At 40.2% G+C, this 23,397-nt stretch overlaps 1 protein-coding gene across 1 annotated transcript in view; it reads right to left on the reverse strand.

Moving 5' to 3' along the window:
• Positions 1-1,244: 1,244 nt before the first annotated feature.
• abtb2b (ankyrin repeat and BTB (POZ) domain containing 2b) overlaps positions 1,245-23,397 on the reverse strand; it is a 61,024-nt gene continuing 38,871 nt past the window's right edge. Inside the window, exons 4-18 of the mRNA XM_047354425.1 lie at positions 22,064-22,274; positions 11,340-11,492; positions 10,799-10,964; positions 10,465-10,554; positions 10,177-10,278; positions 8,137-8,233; positions 7,457-7,577; positions 6,348-6,610; positions 6,095-6,273; positions 5,902-6,007; positions 5,586-5,688; positions 4,976-5,063; positions 3,466-3,534; positions 2,340-2,453; positions 1,245-2,253 (exon numbers count right to left, since the gene is read on the reverse strand). Of these exons, the coding sequence (XP_047210381.1) occupies positions 2,020-2,253; positions 2,340-2,453; positions 3,466-3,534; positions 4,976-5,063; positions 5,586-5,688; positions 5,902-6,007; positions 6,095-6,273; positions 6,348-6,610; positions 7,457-7,577; positions 8,137-8,233; positions 10,177-10,278; positions 10,465-10,554; positions 10,799-10,964; positions 11,340-11,492; positions 22,064-22,274 (2,096 nt within the window). The 3' untranslated portion in view covers positions 1,245-2,019. The remainder of the gene's footprint in view (positions 2,254-2,339; positions 2,454-3,465; positions 3,535-4,975; positions 5,064-5,585; positions 5,689-5,901; positions 6,008-6,094; positions 6,274-6,347; positions 6,611-7,456; positions 7,578-8,136; positions 8,234-10,176; positions 10,279-10,464; positions 10,555-10,798; positions 10,965-11,339; positions 11,493-22,063; positions 22,275-23,397) is intronic.

Consider the following 23,397-nt stretch of genomic DNA (forward strand, 5'->3'; position numbering starts at 1 on the left):
TGTGGTCAGCAGATGGAAGCATGGGGTGCTCTAACACATCCTGGTAGGCAGCTGTCTGACTTTGGACAAAGCACTGTGGACCACCACCAAGCAGATAACACAGGCCCCCAAATTGTTTATGACTTGGTAAATTCACCCTGGACCTCAAACAGCTTGAATCCCATGCCTGTCAACTCTTGCTTTAGACTGTGGGAGAATGATTTCCAATTGAAACACAAAATGTACTTTCATATGAAAAAAGTACTTTATTAAATTGAGCAACAGTCCAGTCCTTTTTTATTTTTGTCATCAACCTCAGATAAGACATTTCTGGTGTCAAGAGCGGCTTAGTACAAGGAAGATGACGCAAATCCTGTATGTGTCTGCGTGTGGTGGGTCTTGAAGCATAGATTCTGGCTGAAGTCCACTACTTGTGACTTTCCCACAAACTTTAAATGGACAATCCTCTCAAAGCTGTGGTTACGACTGCTGCTTGTGTCTTTTTCTATTGTGTTTTATTTTCCTTCCACTTAATTGTCCATAAATATGCTTTGATACAGCACTTAAACAGCCAGCTTCTTAAGAAAGACCTTTGTGGTTTATTCTACTTATGGAAGATTTTCTCCATGATTGTGCAGGCCATAACACTTTTTCCTTATGTAATTTAACATTTTCTAAGAAACTGAACTTTAGGTTTTCAAAATTAACACATTAAATATCACTCTGGGAAACTGCACGATGGGATATTTATTAGTACTGTTGACTTGCAGCAAGAAGATCTGGGTTTGAATGCTGGCCTTTCTGCATGGGTTCTCCCTAGTTACTATAGCTTCTACCCACAGTACTAAAACATGACTGTTAGGTTGATTGGTCTCTAAATTGCCCTTAGGCATGAATGTGTGTGTGTGCATGCTTGTTTGTCCTTTGTCTGTGATGGACTAGTGTACCTCACCTCTCGCCCAATGACTGCTGAAGACAGCCCCCCACAAACCTGCAAGGATAAGTGGGTATAGATGGATGGATGGATGGATGGATGGATGAATATCATTTTATACAAGTTTAGTAATAAACATCTTTTCAATTTGAGATTGTCCTGCTTAGCCAAGTCCAGCCTTAAATAAGAGCTCGCTGATGTGTTTTCTTACTCCTTGCATTTCCTGTAAGAAATTCTTTTTGGACATACAATTACACCCATCGACAAGCTGGTGCACCTGCTGTTTTCAGGTGAGTTGACAACACTCCACACAAACAGTTCCAGTCGCATGTTTTTCTTTAAACCAGGTTTATTTCTGGCAATCAGCATTCAGTTAGACATGTTTCTCAATTCCTTCTGTTGTGGCTACATTGAGATATAAGCTTTATTACCAATTAGTATGCCTGCAAAAAAAGCTGAAGCATTTTAAAAATATTAATTAGCTTGCATTAAAAATGAAATAAAAAAGGGGACACCCCATTAAATACTTTCACATCTTTTTTTCTCATTAAATAGAAAATGTCCATCCCATGTCTCTCGGGTCATACTTCAGTTTAAAAACAAATATAAGAGTACTTGTTTTTTTTTTAATAGAAACGTTTACATCACTGCAGAAGGGACTGACCTTTCCTCCCACTCTGCATCTTTACTCTGTTCACTATACATAGCTTCAGTCAAAATCCAGGGGGCGTTGCTAATCCCAATCTTCTAAGGCAATCTTTTAATAGTCTTCCACTAGATGGCAGCAGTGTTTCATTATTTAAAGTTGCCCCTCTTAAGGCTTCCTGAGCCTTGGAGGAAAAAAACCCCCACAAATGATCCTTTTTATAAACCTACTATTCATCACAGTAAATGCCGTTATAGAGTGCTTGGCATCAACTAAGTTCGGAGTCAACAACTGCCAAATGAGTCAGATTTGTCCCTCACTGTCAAGAGTTTTGCTGAACTTGCTCTGGAATGTAGCCCATACCGAACCTATCCACCTGTATTTACATTAAACAGTCTTCTGCAACTCTTACACACTTATGTTACTTGTGTCTTGTTTCACTGCAGCAGCTCATGTATCTTCAGACTTGAGATGAAATGTAAAGGGAGCGTAGACGCTGAGCCAGGATGGCCTCCAGCTCTTCCAGAGGTGAGTCACCACGGCTGTGAGCCATAGAAGAAGTGCAGTTGTTTCCTTGTCGAGCTCTGTGGGTTCCTAGTAACAGGGTCCTGAAGCCCTCTTTTTCAAGAAGCGCCGGCATCTGCTGCAAGAAGAAACTTTCGCAAAATGCGCTCAGGTCTACTGAACCATTTGCCTGTAGAAGAAAAATAGCCGTTTTAGCTGCTTTTAAAATACACGTTCGTTTACACGAAAATAGGATATCTTCAGAACAAACATTACCTTTGCTGTCTTGTAGATACTGACTGCATTATCGAGGTTTATGTGCTGAGAGCAGATGAGCTCACAATGTCTTTTTAGCGCCCCCAGCTGGAACTGATTAGCAGTTGACAAGAGCTGAAAGAAAAAGAAACTTTAAGCCACTATTTTATACACCCTTATAAAAGTATTCTTTTATGCACCCATATCAGGTAGTTGAAAACAAATAGATTTTAAGCCTTAATTAGAGTGAACACATGCTTCAGGGAATTTTCAGGGAATTTTAGACACAGCCACCTGGTTAGATAATCATTTAAACTAATTTGAAGCCTATTTATGAATCTTATGGAATAATAGAGAGCTTAACCCTCATCGTATCACCAGAACCACAGGGTTGGTTAACCTCAGTGGAATCCGATTTGTTTAAAACGTAACTGCCTGTGGCTAGATCCTAGGCTTTTCAATCTGGGCACTGGGATGGTGCGAATTATGAAGAGTCACAAACTAAATCAAAGCTGCATGTGTTTTCATGTCTCCAGAAGCAGGAATACACTGAACGGTTACTGCCTCAGGCTGTTGACTATGTCTCAGCAGCAGCAGCAGAGATTCTTATATCACTCATCAAGAACTCTGAAATATGTTTGAGCTTTCCACCTAAACGATACTCTTTTTACTCTGTTCTACCTGCTTCATAGTCACGAAGAGAGGTGCAGCACTGCACATTGTATAGTTCTGCATTTAGATTGCTGTTGGTGGAATAAACAGGTCTATTTAACCTACAGATATATATATATATATTTTACTGTGATTAAGGCGAGGTTAACTGATTTTGAAAACTTTACACTATACAAATGAACTCAAATTTTTAAAGTAAAATGGAATTTGAACTAAAACGGTTCAAAGGTGAAAGAAGACAGGCCGTAAATTAGACTGGTTGCATAGAGTGAACAGGTAAATTGGGGGAGCGTAAGCATTAGGTTGATCCACTTGAGCTAATGATCAGGCATCTGTTCACCTAATATACCATAACATTTAGTTCTGTGATCTCACTATAGCAAAAACATGTTTTTATGTAAGCATCTTTACCTCCCCATATGGTTCAATACAATCAGCTTAACATAATGATGTGAATCTGCAGCACAGTTCTTACCTCTAATAAATCTGACACATTTCTTTTAAGTGACTCCGTTCCTCCACAGTACAGGTAAGACATCATCATCTGCAGAGAGGTTAAAGGTCTCGTTTAGCAACAATGCAACACATGAGTCGATTTATGTTTCTGTTTGGACATTTACAGTTAAAAAGTTAGGACAATGCATTAAAAATTCATTTTTTCACATCAAATGTGTTTAACCCCTCTGGCTGAAAGAGTTTCCATTTACCAATCTGACATCGGTCTTAGGGGTTTAGAGTCACATCAAAGCGTCTCAATGACATCCAGATCTGGGCTTTGACTGGACCCAGGGCTTTGCAATTCTTAATTCTCTGACAGAAATTGGTTGATTTTCTGGTATGCTTTGGGTCATTGTCATGTTGCAGGTCACAGATGGTCTCCAGGATCCTCTGAAACATGATTAAAGAGTCCATGGCTACATTCACACAGCAGGACCAAATAGGATTTTTTTTTCACCTTCACAAAAAATTGGAATAATGCCACGTCCGTATATGGTACTAAATTGGATATGTTTCCGATTGCTTTCAAATCCTCTACATTCTGAACAGTCACGTCGCATTTCATCAGACTCTTGACTACAGACTTCTCTACTGAAGTAGCAGCCACTGCTCCACAAAATTGCTGTTCTTAATTGTTGTGCTTTCTTTTCTTTGTCTTATGATTTGGTCATAATATTGTTGGCTCCCATTGCTCAACAATACAAAATAAAAGACATCCATCTTTACTTCCATAAATGGTGAAACAATTTGAAAATTGGACTTGGACAGACCTGCTGTGTGAATGTAGCCTATCACACTCCCAGGTCTTTGCTTAGCAGTTGGTGTGAGGTTCTGTTCCTGGAAATGCTGTATTTGGTTGATCCCAAACATGTTCTGCTATCTAAATTATTCAGGAATAGAGTAATCTGTCAAAATAAAATTAAGTCCTGATCTTTGTCAATCTTCTATATGACAAGCTTTGTCTCCTCCTTGCACACCTCATGTGAAGGTTAAACTTGTGCATTCTGTTTCTGATTGTACAGACATGTAATTTCATTTTAACATTAGTAAGAGACTGTTGTAGATCCCATGATGAAATTCTAGGGTTTTGGAGGCTTCTTTTAGTAACTTGTAGTTTGCTTTCAGGGTAAACTTTGGTCAGAACAACTGCCAACATTTTCCAGCTGTAGACTATTTACATTAGCATAGAATAGCAAACTTCACATTATTTGGAGACTCCTTTAAACCCATTACTACACTCTCAAAAAGCTCTTTTAATTCCACCATGGTGTTTACTCCCACTGTAACAGTCAGGAACACATGAAACTAAATGTCTGAGGTTTAGAGAAGACAAACCATCAGAATGCTGTGTAACAATGTTCTCGTGTCTCATATCTGATTTAAGCCATTTTTAGTGGGAATAATTTACTTAAAGAAAATGTGTTTAATAACTTGATTTTTTTTCAGTTTTGAAAATATGCTATAGTAGGTTGTCTTAATTTTCAAACCTGGAAAATGTGGTACTTGACATCATTGATCTCAATTTCTTTGCTGGGGCTTCCATTTGATCCAGAGGACGCCAGCAGAGATTTGAATCTAAAGAAAAAAAAAAAGGTTTTATTAAAAACCTCAATAAGGAAATTAATTAGTAGTGCGGTTCCAATGATTTACAACTTGATCGGCCCTAAAGAACTACTACATGAAATGTCCAGGTTGATAGAGAAATTTTCAGCAGCTGAACAGAGTACAGCAAAGTTGCTCACTTTTCAGTATCTGTTATGAAACATGCTGGATTTGGACATCTGAGTTAAGGGAAGAACATCTCTAGGGAAATCACACACAGAGGCTGCTGTTTTAGGGGTGTTAGCCACACTTGAAGTGCTAATTGCCAAAAGAAGATGATAAAGACCGTTTTTAGCTGAACTTAAATGTTTTGTGAATGCTCTCACTCATGGTAAAGACATATTGTATTATTCATATCTTTTATGATAGGTCTTTGAAGATATCTGTTTTGGCAGGTCAAAGATTTCTAAAGCAACATATTGGAACTCAGCCACAAAATTCTGATTGTGTGTCTCTAAAATTACTCCACATCTGCAACGTAAAGGGTGCACTTACTTGTCAGAAGCAGTTATCAGAAGAACTTTGTGTCCATAAAATGGTTTTCCCTCCACTACAAACGTCACATCTGACATGTCTGGGTTGTTCAAAAAGAGTGGATCTGTAACGACCAGATTAAGATCTTACAAACTGATTCAAGATGCAATGTTTTTATAAACCCCATAATATATACTGTAACTGATCATTTGAAAAGGCAAAATGACTCAGACTTCAGCCCACCATGTCCTACTACCATATTAGTGTAAAACTAAAATGGCTCATTACAGTTTTGGCAGCTTTGTTTAAAACATTTTTAGGACATTGAGTTACATACCCAACTGAGCTGAAAGAGATGCCTTCATCTCAGCAATGGCTGGAAGTGGTGCTGAGCCAAAACAATGACTAAAAATAGATGCCAGCTGCTGTATAATGGCATCGTTCTGAAAGAAAGAGCAGAAGGTCAGCGTTATTTCTTATACTGAAGACTGAAAACTGGTAAACATGACAGGCTTCTTGTTTGAAGATACCTTGGTGGTTCGCAGGATAGTGAACATGAGGGGCAGGCCTGTGGTGACGAGTTCATTGCAGTAGTCCTCTTCTCGGACTGTGGTAAACTCTCTGAGAAGAGAGAGGGTGGCCCCTGTCTTGGACTGCTGATGGGCACAGCGAAGAGATTCCAGCCACACATGTAGTTTCCATGGTACACCTAATTGACAATTTGTTGTTTGGTCAGTATAAACACATAAAAATACTGTTGTTATAATGCTATCTGAAAGGTACCCATTGCATGAAGCTCCATGGTGACATCAAGATAGCTGTGCTCAGCACTGTAGTAGCTGGCTTCTTGTAGAGCCTTCATTCTGGCCTTGCAGAGCTTGGGTGTACCCACATCCTGTGGTGCCGGAGTGCCATTGGAAGGAGTTGGAACATAAGGGCACATCCCTGGAGCTTCATCCTCCACTCCCTCAGCTAGGATCTCCTCCAAAGACAGGACATCCTCTTTTGCTTGCTGGGGCTGAGTCAGTAGCTTTCTCAGCACATTCCTGAAAAGATCAATGAGAGGAAACGGAAAGCATCGAATCGGTACTTTATGGCCAAATGGTAACACGTAGTTAAATTTCTGTGACCCTGTAATCTCCTCTGTGATTAGATAATCCATCACCCTTAGTGTGGAATGTGAAGTGTTGAGTCTACACAGAGTTCACTAGAAGCTACAGCAAACAGGTGGATAAGATCACTCTACCAGTTGGTATTTAAAAACAAATGGACACAACACAACCCTGTGCTCACTTTGCATACTCAGATACTTTGAAGATTTCACATTTCATAATGCTGCATCTCAAATTAAAATATTAGTAGTTTTCAGTTAATCTTACACTTCCAGTGTTTATTTCTGTTAATTTTGATCATTATGGTTTACATCTAAGAAGAAAAAAAAAAGGTTTTCAGTAAATTTGAACATTACGCAGAAAAATGGTAAAAGGATATTTACAACAATGTTATAGTCTACACAATGATGAGGCTGAATTTAGAGTTAAGTAAAGAGTCATTGACAATCTACCCAAGGACTATAAGCCACAAAGGTCATTGCTAAAGATGTTGGCTGATCAGAGAGTTCTGTACCTGAGAAGATTAATGGAAAGTTGAGTGAAAGGAAAGTGGCATTGAAAAGAAATATGTAATCTGACTGTCTAAGTAAATGAATTTTTGGTTTTCATTTGCTATCAAAATTAACAAAGAAACACTTATGTAATTAATTTATAATCATATTAAACATTTTTTGAAATGCTTTTGTAAGTGATGAGACTCAAAGTTTCAATCCAAAAATATAAAGTTCAATTTAGGCTTTGAGATGGTGTTCCGATGTCAGCATGTGGGCAGAGACATACCTGTGTCCATGTGCAGCAGCATGACTGAAGCAGTTCATGTCTTCATAAAGGGATGAATCTTGGGTCCTTGATAAGGGGTCAGCTCCACGTGCCAGGAGCAAAGTCACCATCTCATAGTTACCTGAGACAGCACATAAGCGCCTATCAACTTCTGAACACATTTTATTAAAATCAACTAAAAACTGTTGACATTTCAGTTTTTCTCCAATTATTACTTTTTTTTTATATTTTATGAACCCATACTCTATTCTTATATTTCAACTATTGCAAAATAAAATCTTTCAGTGAGATCAATGAAAGTGTATCACAGTTACAGACACCAGCTACACATTCACATTAAACCGTTTGCTCGCTGTCACTGCAACTATGTGGACCAAATGTCTGTTACTAGCATAGTGCGTAGCTTTCAGGTGATGTCATGGAGGAATGTTGCCCAGAAGGGACTAAACTGCCACAGGCAGCACTTCTCTTTTTTCACCACACTATTAGCTGTTTTGCAGAACAACAACCACAACAGCCCCTCTAATTCATTCACTTTTGTTTTCTACAATTGTATTCCCTCTAATTTATCAAAGTAGAAATTTACTAACAAGGAATCAAATGAGAACACAAACACATTGTATGTAGGCAGCACTCTAACATGAGCTGTGCTTTGGGCTGAAATGTGTGCGTTTACCCACCTGCTGCAGACGCCAGCTGTAACGGAGAGTCTGCTGTGGCATCCTGTCCGTTTCGTACTGCTGTGCCCTCCACACTGGCTCCTGCATCCAACAGAAGCTGCAGGCAAACATCAGATCCATTTTACTAAGCATGTCTGACATCCTATAACTTTTCTACAGCTTGAATTCTGATCTCATAATGTCAGACAATGTTTTTTTCTTAGAATTACATCCACACTTGGCAAGGATTTAGTTTTGCTTATTGCTTTTAGACGTTTACAACAAACTGCATAGCTGGAAGAACATGTCAAATCAAGAACCCATACACTAACTCTTTTGTCTTTAAGGCACACATGCTTTGTATTCTTGTGCCAGCAAAGCTGACTCAAAAGGAATTGTTGGTCAGAAACTTGCCATTTATTTTACAAAAGTATTTTTATTACCTAACAACTTAAATAAAGTGTGCTAAAGGAAGTAATTATCAAAAACATATTGGACAGGACCAAGGCTGGAAAAACTGTACTAATTTGATATAGGCAATAGGACTCTGCCCAGCAGAGGATTAGGTAGAAGGCGTGCGTCACTGGCACTATAAAAATTTTAAAAAACGTTTTCGTCCCTGCCCCTGAGCAGGTATGACCGGGGAGTAGGAACTACATGTGATGTGAACAGACTGCTGTTCACTGATTGGCCATGGGACCAGGAGAAATGAAGAGGCTTTTGAAGAGGTAGTGCAGGACAACGTTAATAAACTCAAGAGCGACTACAATAATATTAAGGACCACAATGGCCACAGCGGGTCAAATTGAAATCTAATTTTATTATTTACAATTCATTCCTGACGGCTGAAAGAAAAGAAAAAGGACACCATGTCAGCTTTCTGAATTACAGGCAGATGCGAGGCTTCAAGCAATAGCTCCAGCCATCCGTGAGTCAATGGAAACAGCAGGTTCTGTGCGGAGTAGAGAGAGACCCGTTGGAGTGGAGCCACGCGTCCTAAAACGAGCCGGTGGAAAAGGGGCAAAGGTTGTCCTGCTTTGTGTGGAACCGTAAGTTTCGCAACCCCCCTATTTCACTAATTAATATGATATACCATAATTTAATTGAGTTTTAGAAGTCCAGACAGCACCAGTATGTAGCATACATCCAGTTATGGAATAGTGGTGAATGCTTTTGCATTACTGTCAATCAAACTGAGCATATGTGAGGTGAAGAGCTCCATGTGCTCATATTTATAAACTAAGAACATTTCTGTGCCTGCCTGCATCATGGAGCAATCTCAAAGAAGGGAAAATGTACCATTGACAAATGAAAAAGACACAGCTAGTCAGAGTAAATTGCAAGTTAAGTTCAATATTAGGTCAGCTGTAAAGAGCATTTAAGGACAGATGACATTTGTATGGAGTACAGCATGGCATGTGCAAATTTTGTCTATAGTGTTAGTGACCAGATTCGCAAAGCTCTGGTGTTTTTCCTTATACAGAATTGGCAGTGGCTGCAGTTAGTGATGCACAAAGTTGATGAAAGTCGAATTTCTGTTTTGCTCCCTCTTCTCTAGTTTCATTTACATGAACGTTTCTTCTTACATTGTTTTAGTAAAGTCAAGTGGGTGCATGTAAAGGGATGCCCGCTTAACCAGTGGCAAGCAGATTAAACAGATCCCCGGTTTATGAAAGTAACACAGCAAAGCAGCAGGTGCTGATAACAACACACGTTAATAGACGTGTTAGCTGTGTGGGGAAGAAAAAATAAAAATCTGAGAAAATCCAAAAGCATGAAAGGCTTTTTTTTTTTTTTTTTAATGGTGGTTGAATTTACTGCTTAGGAACAGGATTAGATGTTCTTTTATAGTGCCAGGCAACACTTCAACTGGCTATTTATCACCATATTATTTTATTAGGCGTATAACTGGATAGATAAATGTACAACAACAAAAAAGTTAATTCTAGCTTTTAGAAGGCAAAACTGTAAATTGGAATATGCTAAGAAAACACCAATGTGTGCATTTTTTATATAATGATACTAAGGATACTGATAAGAGTATTTATGTATATTTTCTACCTGCACTACAGGGATGTGTCCATGCAACACTGCGAAGGTGAGAGCTGTCCAGTGCCGACTGTCAGGATGCACAGACGGATGCTTTTGGGAACACAGTGGAACCTGCAGACAGAACAGATTAGAAGAGAACATTTATACTTTTAAGACAAGGCCTAGAAATGTTTACACTGAAAAACAGCCACTGGGGATTTTAAATGCTTTTTATGCAAATACATCTCATGACACGTGAAATTATGTGTATACACATATGTGAAACGTAAATGTTGAAAGCATCTGTCATGTATTTACCGCCACATCAAGGTTGGCTCCAGCATCAATCAGCATCTGGACAAGAGCCTCATCACCAGCTGCACAGCCATACATTAGAGGGGTCATACCCTGAATGACAGAGAGGAGTGCAAGATAAGGCAAAAGCAAAAAGATAATGAATTGATCATTTTTTATGCATGCAGTCATGCTGCCCTTTCTGAAGACGAGATTACTTTAAATTTGATGAAAACTGGTCTGGTTTTATAAAGAGCCCCTGAGTCACAGCTGCTAACTTGTCTGGAGACTTATCTAGTCTAACAATATACTTATATATAAATCCAAATTAATGTATTTGCTTTAACTGTGTTAGTACCTGGTCGTCCATGCTGTTGACACCATCTGGCCTGAGCAGATCAATTGCCTGACCAATGAGATCTGTGCGTCCACAGTTGAGCATCCGAAAACCCAAGTCCAGGTTAAACTTATCTATGGCAGCTTTGGAGTCCAGACGCTTGAAGGAGCTAAAGCAGCACTCCGGCCTTAAAAGGAATAAACAAGATGATTCTTAATTTCAGAAGGCTATTTGAAAAAATATATATTTTTACACTTTTTTAAAAGCCTTTGTAACAACCAATTGGCTCATACAGACTATATGTTCAAATGCAATGCTTCAGAAATAACTGTACAATAACATTTTGCAGTCAACAAAGAGGCATTGATCTACAGCACATGGCTAGTAAACTGTTTTTGTAAAGAAAACTTAATTAGTTAACAGTGCATCGGTCAAAGCTGCTCCATCTGGAAGCATAATACAGACCTAGCTTTGTTTTTTCCTAATCAGAAAAAAGATTCAAACACATACATGACATGTCAGTTGACTCAACAATAATTCAGTTATTTGTGTGTGGATTTACTTCAGTTGTCTTGGCTCACAGTCGAGTCCTGGAAGGAGAAGCCTGGCGGTTTGTCTGACGTCGTCACTGTCCACCAACAGACTCCTGCGATGCTCGGCATGAACTATGGCCACTCTCATCCACTCCATCAAAGGGGGCAACAGCATAAATGGCCTAAACAAAAGGATGAAAATCATTCACCCTTGTTCTCTTTGCTTATATTCTAGTAACAATTAGTTTTTACATAACAACTCATTTTCGTATGATTTATTATCTTTTTGAGAGTACACCAGATTCTTTTATAACTCTTTGCAGTGCAGGTTATGCTGCAAACAAAAATGCAGCATTAATGTATTTAATGCAATAAATAAATAAAAAGCTGTATTTCTGAATCAGTTATTTTTATTCAAGTGTTCATTGCTATGTTTGCTTTGGATGTCAAAGTTTCGTACCAATCAGGCTTTTCCTGGCCAATGCTAAATTCTTGTTTTCTTTGAGGTTTAAACTGATGATCCCAGCTTTGACTGAATTTCCATGTACTTTAAGACAGAAGGAAACCCGTGCTGCAGGTTCTTTGAAAAAATAATTAAGGCATTGCAAGATTATACCTATTTATGCATTAAAGTATATGCCACAAATATTTAGCTGAATTGTATCAACAGCACAAAAATGTGCTGTTCCTTGATTTGATACATTTAGACAGAAAGTGGTGGGGAATTGTTGATCTATTTAATATAAGGGGAAGGAGGAGGGTCAGGTTTGATTGATTGGTGCTTTTCTTATTATTGTTACTTTTAGGTAACAATACCAACTCTTTTTACCAACAAAAGGGGAGATGAGGCTAAAACATGCAAGACATTGTCACTGTTAGAATTCATTCCTAAAATATTAACTATAAAACAATAAACCAAAGGGGAAAAATAACGTCCTGTCTGAAGATTCAAAAGAGGATTTAATATTTTTTCAAGAAAAGAAAAAATGATTCTGTGTGACTGACGTTCTTAAAAAGGCGTCTGGATTACTTAAACAATCCCCTTTACTTTGTCGTCATCCTCCTCCTGAATTAGAAACAAGTGAGATGATGTGGTTCTTAGTAACTAAATGTCTAGCCGGTTATCTGGCGTTAATCCTTTTTGTCTACACCTTGTTGTCTCCATATGTGCATAGAATGTGTTTGTGAACAATGGTGCATTACTGTGAAGGTGATTGTTGTTTGCTTTTGGTCCTTTGAATCTTCAGTTAAGTCTGTTGATGGTTGCATGAACACTGCCATTGTGTTATCTTGAGTTATTGAGCTATCTTACTCCTGCTGTGATGTTTATTCTCATCAGTGACTTTGCATCTGTTCTGATGTGATGCAGGATTCAATGCAAGTCATGAATACAAATGGAGGTGTAAAGCACTGCATTGTTTGATTGTAGTTAACAAGGAGTGAAAGTCCTAGTTTTCATTTTGATATCACTGTTTAGGATGAGCATCTCTGAACAAAAAAAATCCAAGTGTGGCTTTTCTCCTTTTATTTAAAGTTGTAGGAAGATGGACAGTATGGATTACATTAGGCTCAATTATATTTTATTTATGCAAAATAAGTAAGTTTGTTTTTCTGGTACTAATATTTGTCTGCTTTAATTGACCTTTGATAGCCTTTTCCCTAAAATATCCAAAACCTAAAAATGCATTTTAATACCTGCAGATACTCTTGTCATAAACACTGAAGTCTTTTTGTCTTTCAGAGTTTCACTCGGATGCGGCTTCTCAGTAGGGGATCAGTAAGCGGTCTTACTCTCAGCCAGGCGTGACAGTGAACAAGCAGACTGGGAGCTGATGAGCTGAAGGAGAAGGGGGTGTTAAGTAGGGCTGCCAGGGGCATGTAATTAAGGTTTAAGTGTTTGGGAAACAGCTAGGAAAGCAGGTGGGATATGTCGAGGTGAGGCAGGGGGTTGGAAGGCAGTCTGGCACTTTTCGGACAGTGCTGGAGGCGCAGAGTGATAAGAAAGCCATGTTTGAGGAGAGAATGCCTTGCAGGCATGGGAATCGATGTTTATTGCTCTCCTAATGCGCTCTAGTTACAAATTGGGTTTTGCATGTGAATGTCTTGATACATTTCTACATTGTGTGTTTTTTTCCTTTGAAAAATGGAGAAATGTTGTGTGACCGGATGGGACAGAATTAAATTGTTCTAGAGTGATAAACAGATTAAGGGACAGATGAAATGGAGCCTCCGTCATAGTTGATGCTTTCTCTACAAGCCTCTGTTGGCAGTTATAATCCACTGTATTTCAGGACTACTGGGCTTGACACTGTCATGTGCCAAAGAATGCACATTATTTGCAACAATGCTGTGCAGTTTAATAAAAGGTATATACATTTAATAGATGTGTAAACTTTAATAAAAATGAATCATAATCAGGTTTTACTATCCATTTGAATGGCACAGGCCTGTTCCGAAATAAGAGACCAAGAATTAATCAGGCCCAAGTTATTCAGTAAAAGCTCACATGTGGATTGGTCACCTGCGACTGACCTAAACCTCATGGAGAATAATTGGGATGTGTTGGAAAATGTCTTTACTTATTTCTGCAGTTGTTTCACCAGTAATATATCTTAACGTATGCATATACAAATGCATGTCCAGAACACACAGCTTGTCTTCTTTCATAAGTACTCCTCCTCTGTCTTTCTTTCCTCTTTCTCTCATAAATTCCATATGACTGTCCTCTAAGCCTGAAACAAAACTGCAGCTTTGTCAGGGATTAGGTACGACATCAAAGCCTTGATTGGTAGTTAACACTGAAACTAGATAGTGTCCACAGCTAGCCTTCTGACCTAACATGCGGTCCATGACGTCCATGTCCTGATCACTGGATTCACACAGACCAGCATGTACAAACCTTCCTACACATCCACAAAAACATTAGCCTTGAATTACTGCACTTTTCAGCCACTATCTGGCAGGTCATATAAGAATGATGAGCTTAGATCATGCTCAGGTGTGTTTGAACACTCACCTGTCCAGCACAAAAAGCAAACCCTCGCTTAATTTGTCCAGTATGGGCTAAAACTTAAAACTAGAGACAATTTAAGAGATTCTGGTCTTAATCAGTTTAGTTGCTATAAGACAGACAAGGTTAACCGCTCATCTAGAAGCCACATAAAGAGGAGCTTATCTATATTTGAAAGCACAAACCATCAGACACCACTTTTCATTTACACTTGATTAATGTTCTAATCCAGTGTTTCTTAACCCTGGTCCTCAGGGCCCTGTTAAACGTGTTTTAAGTGTTTCCCTGCTGCCACACGTCTGATTTGAATAAATGGTGAAAAACAGGCTTCTGCAGCATTTGATGCAGAAGGGTAATGCAGTCATTTAAAATCAGGTGTGCTGGAGCAGAATTGCATCTAAAACATGAAGGATAGTGGGCACTGAGGATCAGAATTAGCTTTATTGCCAAGTTCGTACATACAAACAAGGAATTTGACTCCGGTACACTTTGCTCTCTGGTTTTTGTTTTTGTATTACAGAATATACATATTTACAATGTACAATATACACATATATAATAAAAAGGTGCATTTGCAACATATGTATGCTGTTGTTTTATACTCTATTGAATGTTCAACAGAGAAACAGCCTGGGGGAAGAAACTGTCTCTGTGGCGGCTGGTTTTAGTGAACAGTGCTCTGTAGCGTCGGCCTGAAGATAAAGATCTGAACAGTTTATGTGCAGGGTGTGTGGGGTCTGCAGAGATTTTAGCAGCTCTTTTCCTGACCATAAGTCCTGGATGGAGGGAAGGTCAGCTCTGATTATTCTCTCTGCAGTCCTGATTATTCGTTGCAGTCTGCACCTGTCCTGTTTTGTGGATGAGTCAAACCACACTGAGATGGATGAAGACAGGACAGATTGAATGATGGCAGTGTAGAAGATAACCAGCAGCTCCTGTGGAAGGTTGAACTTCTTGAGTTGCCTCAGGAAGTACAGTCTCTGCTGGGCCTTCTTTCGAACAGTGTCTATGTGTGAAGACCATCTCAGGTCCTCAGAGATGGTGGTTACTAGGAACCTGAAGTGGTCCACGGCCGATACGGTGTTGTTGAGGATGGTGAGGGGGATATATGGGGGTGGGGTTCTCCGAAGGTCCACCACCATTCCACAATCTTGAGTGGGTTGAGTTCCAGGTAATTCTGACTGCACCAGTGTACCAGCCGATCCACCTCCTGTCTGTATGCAGACTCATCACCGTCCTGGATCAGTCCAATGACAGTGATGTCATCTGCAAACTTAAGGAGTTTCACGGACGAGTCCGATGAGGTGCAGTCATTTGTGTACAGAGAGAAGAGGAGTGGGGATAGAACACACCCCTGGGGGGCACCAGTACTTATTGATCTGGATCGGGAGAAGATGCTCCCCAGTCTCACTTGCTGCTGTCGGTCTGTCAGGAAGCTGTTGATCCACTGACTAGAGGAGGCTGGGACGTTGAGCTGGGTGAGCTTCTGGTGGAGGATGTCTGGTATGATGGTGTTGAAGGCCGAGCTGAAGTCTACAAACAGGATCCTGGCGTACGTCCCTGGCTGGTCAAGGTGTTGCAGGATGAAGTGTAGACCTAAGTTAACAGCATCATCTGCCGACCTGTTTGCTCGGTAAGCAAACTGCAGGGGGTCCAGCAGGGGGCATGTGATGTCTTTCAGGTGCTTCAACACCAGCCGCTCAAAAGGTTTTCATGACCACAGACGTCAGGGCTACAGGCCCGTAGTCATTTAATCCTAGGATGGTGGGTTTCTTGGGAACCTGGATGATGGTGGATCGTTTGAGGCAGGAGGGGACCTCACATTTCTCCAGTGATTTGTTCAAGATCCGGGTGAAGATCGGAGCGAGTTGATTTGCACAGGCTTTCAGGCATGATGGGGAGACGTTATCAGGTCCTCCAGCTTTCTTTGTTTTCATGCGCTGAAATAGCCCATTTATCTCTTCCTCGGAGATCTTTAGTGCAGGCAGAGGATCTGAAGGTAGGGGGTTGGTAGCTTTGTGGGAAGAACTTGTTTCTGAATGGAACAAGTGGAGGAGATGGTTTGAGGTGTGAACGGCTTCCTGTCATGTCTGCAGTAGAAGCCATTCAGACGGTTGGCCAGGCGAGGACTCTGTTCAGGATGGGTGGGGGGGCTCCTATAGGCAGTCAGGTTTCTCAGACCGGTCCATACAGCTGAAGTGTCACCAGTAGAAAGGCTGTTCTTAAGCTTCTCACTGTAGCTTCTCTTAGCTGCTTTGATCTCCTTTGTTAGTCTGTTCCTGGCCTGCCTGTACCGCACCCAATCTCCACTGCTGTGAGCTTCTTCCTTTTCCCTGCGCAGATTCTTGAGGTGTGGAGTAAACCATGGCTTGTTGTTCCCAAAGGTGCAGAAGGTCTTGGTCTGCACACACATGTCCTCACAGAAACTGATGTATGATGTCACCACATCAGTTGGCTGGTTTAGGTCAGTGGCTGAAGTTTCAAAAACAGTCCAGTCTGTGCATTCAAAGCAGGCCTGTAGCATCTGCTTTGATTCCTCAGTCCACTTCTTAACAGTGTGAACCTTGGGTTTGGAAGCTCTTAGTCTCTGTTTGTAGGTTGGGATGAGGTGGATTAGATAATGATCTGAAAAACCCAGAGCAGCCCTGGTAACAGCATGATATGAGTCCTTTAAAGCTGTGTAACAATGGTCCAGTGTGTTTTTGTCTCTGGTGGGACACTTAATATGCTGTCTGTATTTGGGGAGTTCATGGGAGAGGTTTGCTCTGTTAAAATGATGAAAGAGTCCGTGTATTTTTTCTCCACGTCTGTAATCAGCTCAGCGAGATGTTTTTCTGCGGCAGAAGTGCAGCCATGCGGTGGAAAATATGAGCCAATTATTATAAACGAGGAAAACTCTCTCGGTGAATAAAACTGTTTACAGTTTATGGAAAATGACTCCAGATCCGGACTACATGTTTTCCCCAGCACTTTTATGTCTCTGCACCAATCTTCATTTATATAAAAGCAGATTCCGCCTCCTCGCCTCTTCCCCGATAGCTCCGCGCTGCGATCCGCTCTGAGCAGCTGGAAGTCCGGCAACAGCAGTGCGCGGTCCGGGATGTTTTCACTCAGCCATGTCTCGGTAAAGCAGAGAACCACTGATCCGCAGAGGTCCATGTTTTTACCGGTGAGAAGAAGCAGCTCGTCCATCTTGTTGCTTAGAGAGCGGACATTTGCCAGATGGATTGAAGGCAGTGGTGTGGCGAAGTCCTCTTTTGCGGAGTTTTACCAGCGCGCCAGCACGTTTCCCCCTCCGGCGCTTTCGGCACAGTATCCCATAGAGTGCTGCAGCTCCGCTTGCCTGAAGCTCAGTGAACCTCGGATCAATGAAAGATGGTGAAAAAATCCCAAGAGAGGACTCTCTGATGTTGAGAAGTTCCTCTCTACTGAATGAGACCACAGAACTGTGGCTCGAAAAACATAAAAACACACAAAATACAAAAACAAAGAGAGAGCGAAGCTCCAAGGTGGCCATCGTCGGCGCCATCTTGCTAGATAGACCAGGGATAAGGAACACTGTTTTAATCTACCCTCTAATAGTAGGGAGTGTTGAACACAAGATGATTAATAATTTCTGTTTATACATGGTGAAAAACAAGTATATGCTCAGACATAAGTGCTTGACAGAACTTTAATAATTATCACTTACAGCCATGCAGCAGCTTTATGAAGGATCAAAAAGGGTCAGCTCTTGTAGTTAAAAAAAATCTGCTATAACTCTCTCACCAGGCTCCCTATAACATGTGATGATGTGGCCCACACAGATTCTGGCAGTTCTGAGTTTCTGCCAAAGATTTATAAAGCCTCCAATAAAAGGTGTGTCAAAAAGATGAAGAGGCCCTCTGTAAGAGCGAATACTGCAGCATTAACAGGCTTTACCATTGTAATCACTACCAGGTTTGCACTCCCATAGCCTACAATGTGAGTTAGCTCTGCAACATTCATGTAATGTATACACTATATGAAAACCGTAAAGAAAGGCAAACGGCCCTCTAGCAAATGCTTTTAAAGAGAAACAATGTTTGCAGAGGTTCAAATGTTTTAAAGGAGGCCCTCAGTTTTATTCTGCAAACATAAACCAGTGTGATATACATCCAGCATTAAAAACATTTAAGGATTTCAAAGACACAGCCAGGCTGGAAGTGGGTTCACTGGTCTGTTTTCTTTGATGCTAATGAAAAGACCGCCTTAGCTCACTTATGCTGTGTCTGTTCACTATTAAATGTACCAGAGCCACCTGGTCTCATCTCCAACCCCTTACCCCTTCAACACACAAATATAGTCAAAACACTTGCAAGGGCACGTTACCATAGGCACATAGCCCTTGTCTCCTTACCATAGGCACATGGCACTGGTGGCACCCATGCACAGAGCCTTTAGTCCTCCATGTTGGCTGTCACAGGTTCGAGTCCTAGCGTGTGGACGTTTATTGAATGCCCTTCCCCCTCTCTTTCCAAACTATTTCCTGTCTTCTTACTTTTGAAAATTGTGAAACAGTAAAGGCCACTAGTGCCAAAAATAAACAAAAAACACTTCTAAGAGAAGATTATACGTCGACATTTTTCCGTCACAAAAACATTTATATGGCTATTGCCATCTTGCATCTGCCAAAAATCTTATAACTACTAATACAAGACTTTCTAATATTAAAATGATGCTTGTGTAGGAAAAACCTACAAATAGAAAGTCTTTTGACTAATTTACACTAATTGAAATCCCACTCAAATTCCTTACATTTAAAGGCAATTAAACTTTATGTTATGAGAAAAATACTTTGTATTTTTTAGGACTTGAGAACAAATGCAGACACAGTGCAAGTACTTTTCCCCATCAGAAATGAGCTATGGGTAATAATCCTAAATGAGTGCTTCATCGTTTAGATTTAATAATGTTAGATTTATTTTTGCTAAGGTGTAAATCCCTATGTTTATTCTAATCAGTACTTTAATACATTTTTAAACAGGGATTATGCAAATTTATACGCCCTGCTGTCTGTTAAAATTTAAAAAGCAGAAAATTTGATTTCTTAGACATATTCAAAGTCTCAGTTGAGACTTTGAATATGTCTAAGAAATCAAATTATGAAAACCATAAGCAAATTGAAACGTTCAGCAAATAGATAAAGCTTAAAATCCAATTTCAGATGTATTACAGGTCCTTCTCAAAATATTAGCATATTGTGATAAAGTTCATTATTTTCCATAATGGCATGATGAAAATTTAACATTCATATATTTTAGATTCATTGCACACTAACTGAAATATTTCAGGTCTTTTATTGTCTTAATACGGATGATTTTGGCATACAGCTCATGAAAACCCAAAATTCCTATCTCACAAAATTAGCATATCATTAAAAGGGTCTCTAAACGAGCTATGAACCTAATCATCTGAATCAACGAGTTAACTCTAAACACCTGCAAAAGATTCCTGAGGCCTTTAAAACTCCCAGCCTGGTTCATCACTCAAAACCCCAATCATGGGTAAGACTGCCGACCTGACTGCTGTCCAGAAGGCCACTATTGACACCCTCAAGCAAGAGGGTAAGACACAGAAAGACATTTCTGAACAAATAGGCTGTTCCCAGAGTGCTGTATCAAGGCACCTCAGTGGGAAGTCTGTGGGAAGGAAAAAGTGTGGCAGAAAACGCTGCACAACAAGAAGAGGTGACCGGACCCTGAGGAAGATTGTGGAGAAGGGCCGATTCCAGACCTTGGGGGACCTGCGGAAGCAGTGGACTGAGTCTGGAGTAGAAACATCCAGAGCCACCGTGCACAGGCGTGTGCAGGAAATGGGCTACAGGTGCCGCATTCCCCAGGTCAAGCCACTTTTGAACCAGAAACAGCAGCAGAAGCGCCTGACCTGGGCTACAGAGAAGCAGCACTGGACTGTTGTGGTCCAAAGTACTTTTTTCGGATGAAAGCAAATTCTGCATGTCATTCGGAAATCAAGGTGCCAGAGTTTGGAGGAAGACTGGGGAGAAGGAAATGCCAAAATGCCAGAAGTCCAGTGTCAAGTACCCACAGTCAGTGATGGTCTGGGGTGCCGTGTCAGCTGCTGGTGTTGGTCCACTGTGTTTTATCAAGGGCAGGGTCAATGCAGCTAGCTATCAGGAGATTTTGGAGCACTTTATGCTTCCATCTGCTGAAAAGCTTTATGGAGATGAAGATTTCATTTTTCAGCACGACCTGGCACCTGCTCACAGTGCCAAAACCACTGGTAAATGGTTTACTGACCATGGTATCACTGTGCTCAATTGGCCTGCCAACTCTCCTGACCTGAACCCCATAGAGAATCTGTGGGATATTGTGAAGAGAACGTTGAGAGACTCAAGACCCAACACTCTGGATGAGCTAAAGGCCGCTATCGAAGCATCCTGGGCCTCCATAAGACCTCAGCAGCGCCACAGGCTGATTGCCTCCATGCCACGCCGCATTGAAGCAGTCATTTCTGCAAAAGGATTCCCGACCAAGTATTGAGTGCATAACTGTACATGATTATTTGAAAGTTGACGCTTTTTGTATTAAAAACACTTTTCTTTTATTGGTCAGATGAAATATGCTAATTTTGTGAGATAGGAATTTTGGGTTTTCATGAGCTGTATGCCAAAATCATCCGTATTAAGACAATAAAATACCTGAAATATTTCAGTTAGTGTGCAATGAATCTAAAATATATGAATGTTAAATTTTCATCATTACATTATGGAAAATAATGAACTTTATCACAATATGCTAATATTTTGAGAAGGACCTGTATATGTTCATTTTGTGTAGCATCTAGACTGTGCAAATATTTTCCAACCACTCGGGGCTCAAGAATCTTTAGGATTGTTTAACCAAGCCTAACTTAAGGAGGATTTAAGGAGACAGAATTACAGAGCACTTGTACTTATTTAAATCCCTTAAATCACCACTCTTCTGCCTAATTTACACCTTAAGGTGCTTTTAACTCCGTCAGTCCAATTTAACACCTGGGAGCATTTGTTTGCTTGTAATCAACCTGACAAAAAAACACACTTAAATGACCAGAGGGCAATATGATTAGACACAAATAAAAACAAAATGAGGAGTTGCTGTTGGAAAAGCTGCTGACTTAATTTTAGAACCAAAGTAGTAATTTCAGAGGTTTAAGGGTTTTCCTATTTTGCAATGGATAAAAGCTTGTCAGATTGTACAATGAGCAACAGCAGTCTCAAGTGTTTTGCTAACTTTACCTGGTTTTCTTCATAAATCGCCTGTATTTGTACCATTAGTTCTGACCAGCTTTCCTTTCTCAGCATGAAGTTGCCACCACCCTGTTTCACATTAAGGTCCGTGTATTCAGGGTCATGCACGGCATTAGGTTTCCTCTACATATAACGCTTTGATGTAGACGAAACGTTTTGGTTTTGGTATCATCTGACCAGAACACTTTCTTCCACATGTTTGCCATGTCCTCTAAATACTCCTTTTGAAACTGGAAACAGGACTTCTTAAACATTTGAAAACCATGTATTCTTTTCCTTGGTCATTCACATAAAAACTAAATAAAAATATACAAAACACTATCAACTTCTGCAATATTCTAGGACTCTGAGTACTTTTGTAAGGCACTGTATGTGTGGAATTAAAATCTAAATATCAATTAAATCCCACGTTTAATGTCGTTATTTTATGGCATGTTACATACTGGCTGTGTTCAGTCAGCCATGACTCCTACCTCTCTTTGCTAAGAGCCATGCGTGGGGGATCTAGGTTGGGATTCTCCATGGACTCCATTTGCGGGCAGCGCAGGAAGTAGTAAAGGGTGTGGAGGGCGTCAGGCGACCAGGACACTGGCTGCTGGCCACGAGCGTGACGGGCAGGGCTCTGTCCTGGACGCATTGAGCTGAGACGCTGCATGTGGTGCATGGCACGGGATACCAAGTCACCTGGAACAAAGCAAAAATAACAGTGAACATAAAGTAAACATTCGATCTAATTCTCAATTTCCTGGGGATGGATATGTGCACAATGTTGAGAAGCAGACAAAAAAAGTATAATTGGAGTTCTGCGTTTAGAACTCTGTGGTCTTCCAGTCAAACCGGATTTCCTCCTTTCCTCAACAACTTTCCTCCATGTCTCTAGTGAACTGCCATTAGCAGCATCGTTATCAGTAAGCAAAGCCAGATGAGTAGTCTAAAACAGTCATTCATATTTAATTACTGAGGGAGTTAATGGGAGAACAGGCAGATGATCATGGGCTCTAATGAACTGATCAACTATTACTAGAACAATCAGATCACTGGATTTAGCATAAAGGTCTCAGTTGCAGGCATGTTTTAAAAACAAGATTACTTGTATAAATTCCACAATGCCTTTGAATGAAAACATTTAAGAGAAAAGCTGCACAATATAAGCTTAGTAGAATACAATCAGCATTAAGAAAAAGCTTGTTTAGATAACAGTTGGTTAAAAAAAACAAAAAAAAAACAGGAAAGCTTGTAGATACTGTTGGAAGACCATGTTCATAGTAAGTAAAGACTAATCAGTTGCATCAGCGTTACAAAGGAGAAGGAAAAGCAAGTCAAGTTAAACTTGGGATCATGTAACAGTCATTTAGCAATAATTATCCCCGAGTTAATATTTAGGCAGATTACTGAAAGCACAACAAAGCTCAGCATCCAAGGACAAAGAATTCAGCTGTATGAGGTTGTTTTTATCCATGTTAAGAGGTTCTTCTGGGTACTACTATGGGAGTTAGACTGACCAAAACAGACCCCACTTCCAGCTGAAGGGCCTCCTTTGTGCTAACCACCAGCAAATGTCCCTCCAGGAGGTCTCCCAGGAATTCCTGCCCAACATAGACAACTTATCCCTTAGTTTTCAGTCTACATTTGTGCCCCGAGGCTAAACGTATTTTTGGATTACAGAATATTGCAGAGTTCCTGTAGCCACAAAGTCTTTTTTAAATGCATATTGATATATTATTCTCTAGTGGGGATAAACTAAATAGGACTGTTATTTAGCATTTTATTTCATAAACACTGTTCCAATAGGTTTGTAAATTTTCCT

This window comes from Girardinichthys multiradiatus, chromosome 2 (assembly GCF_021462225.1).
Source record: "Girardinichthys multiradiatus isolate DD_20200921_A chromosome 2, DD_fGirMul_XY1, whole genome shotgun sequence".
NCBI lineage: Eukaryota > Metazoa > Chordata > Actinopteri > Cyprinodontiformes > Goodeidae > Girardinichthys > Girardinichthys multiradiatus.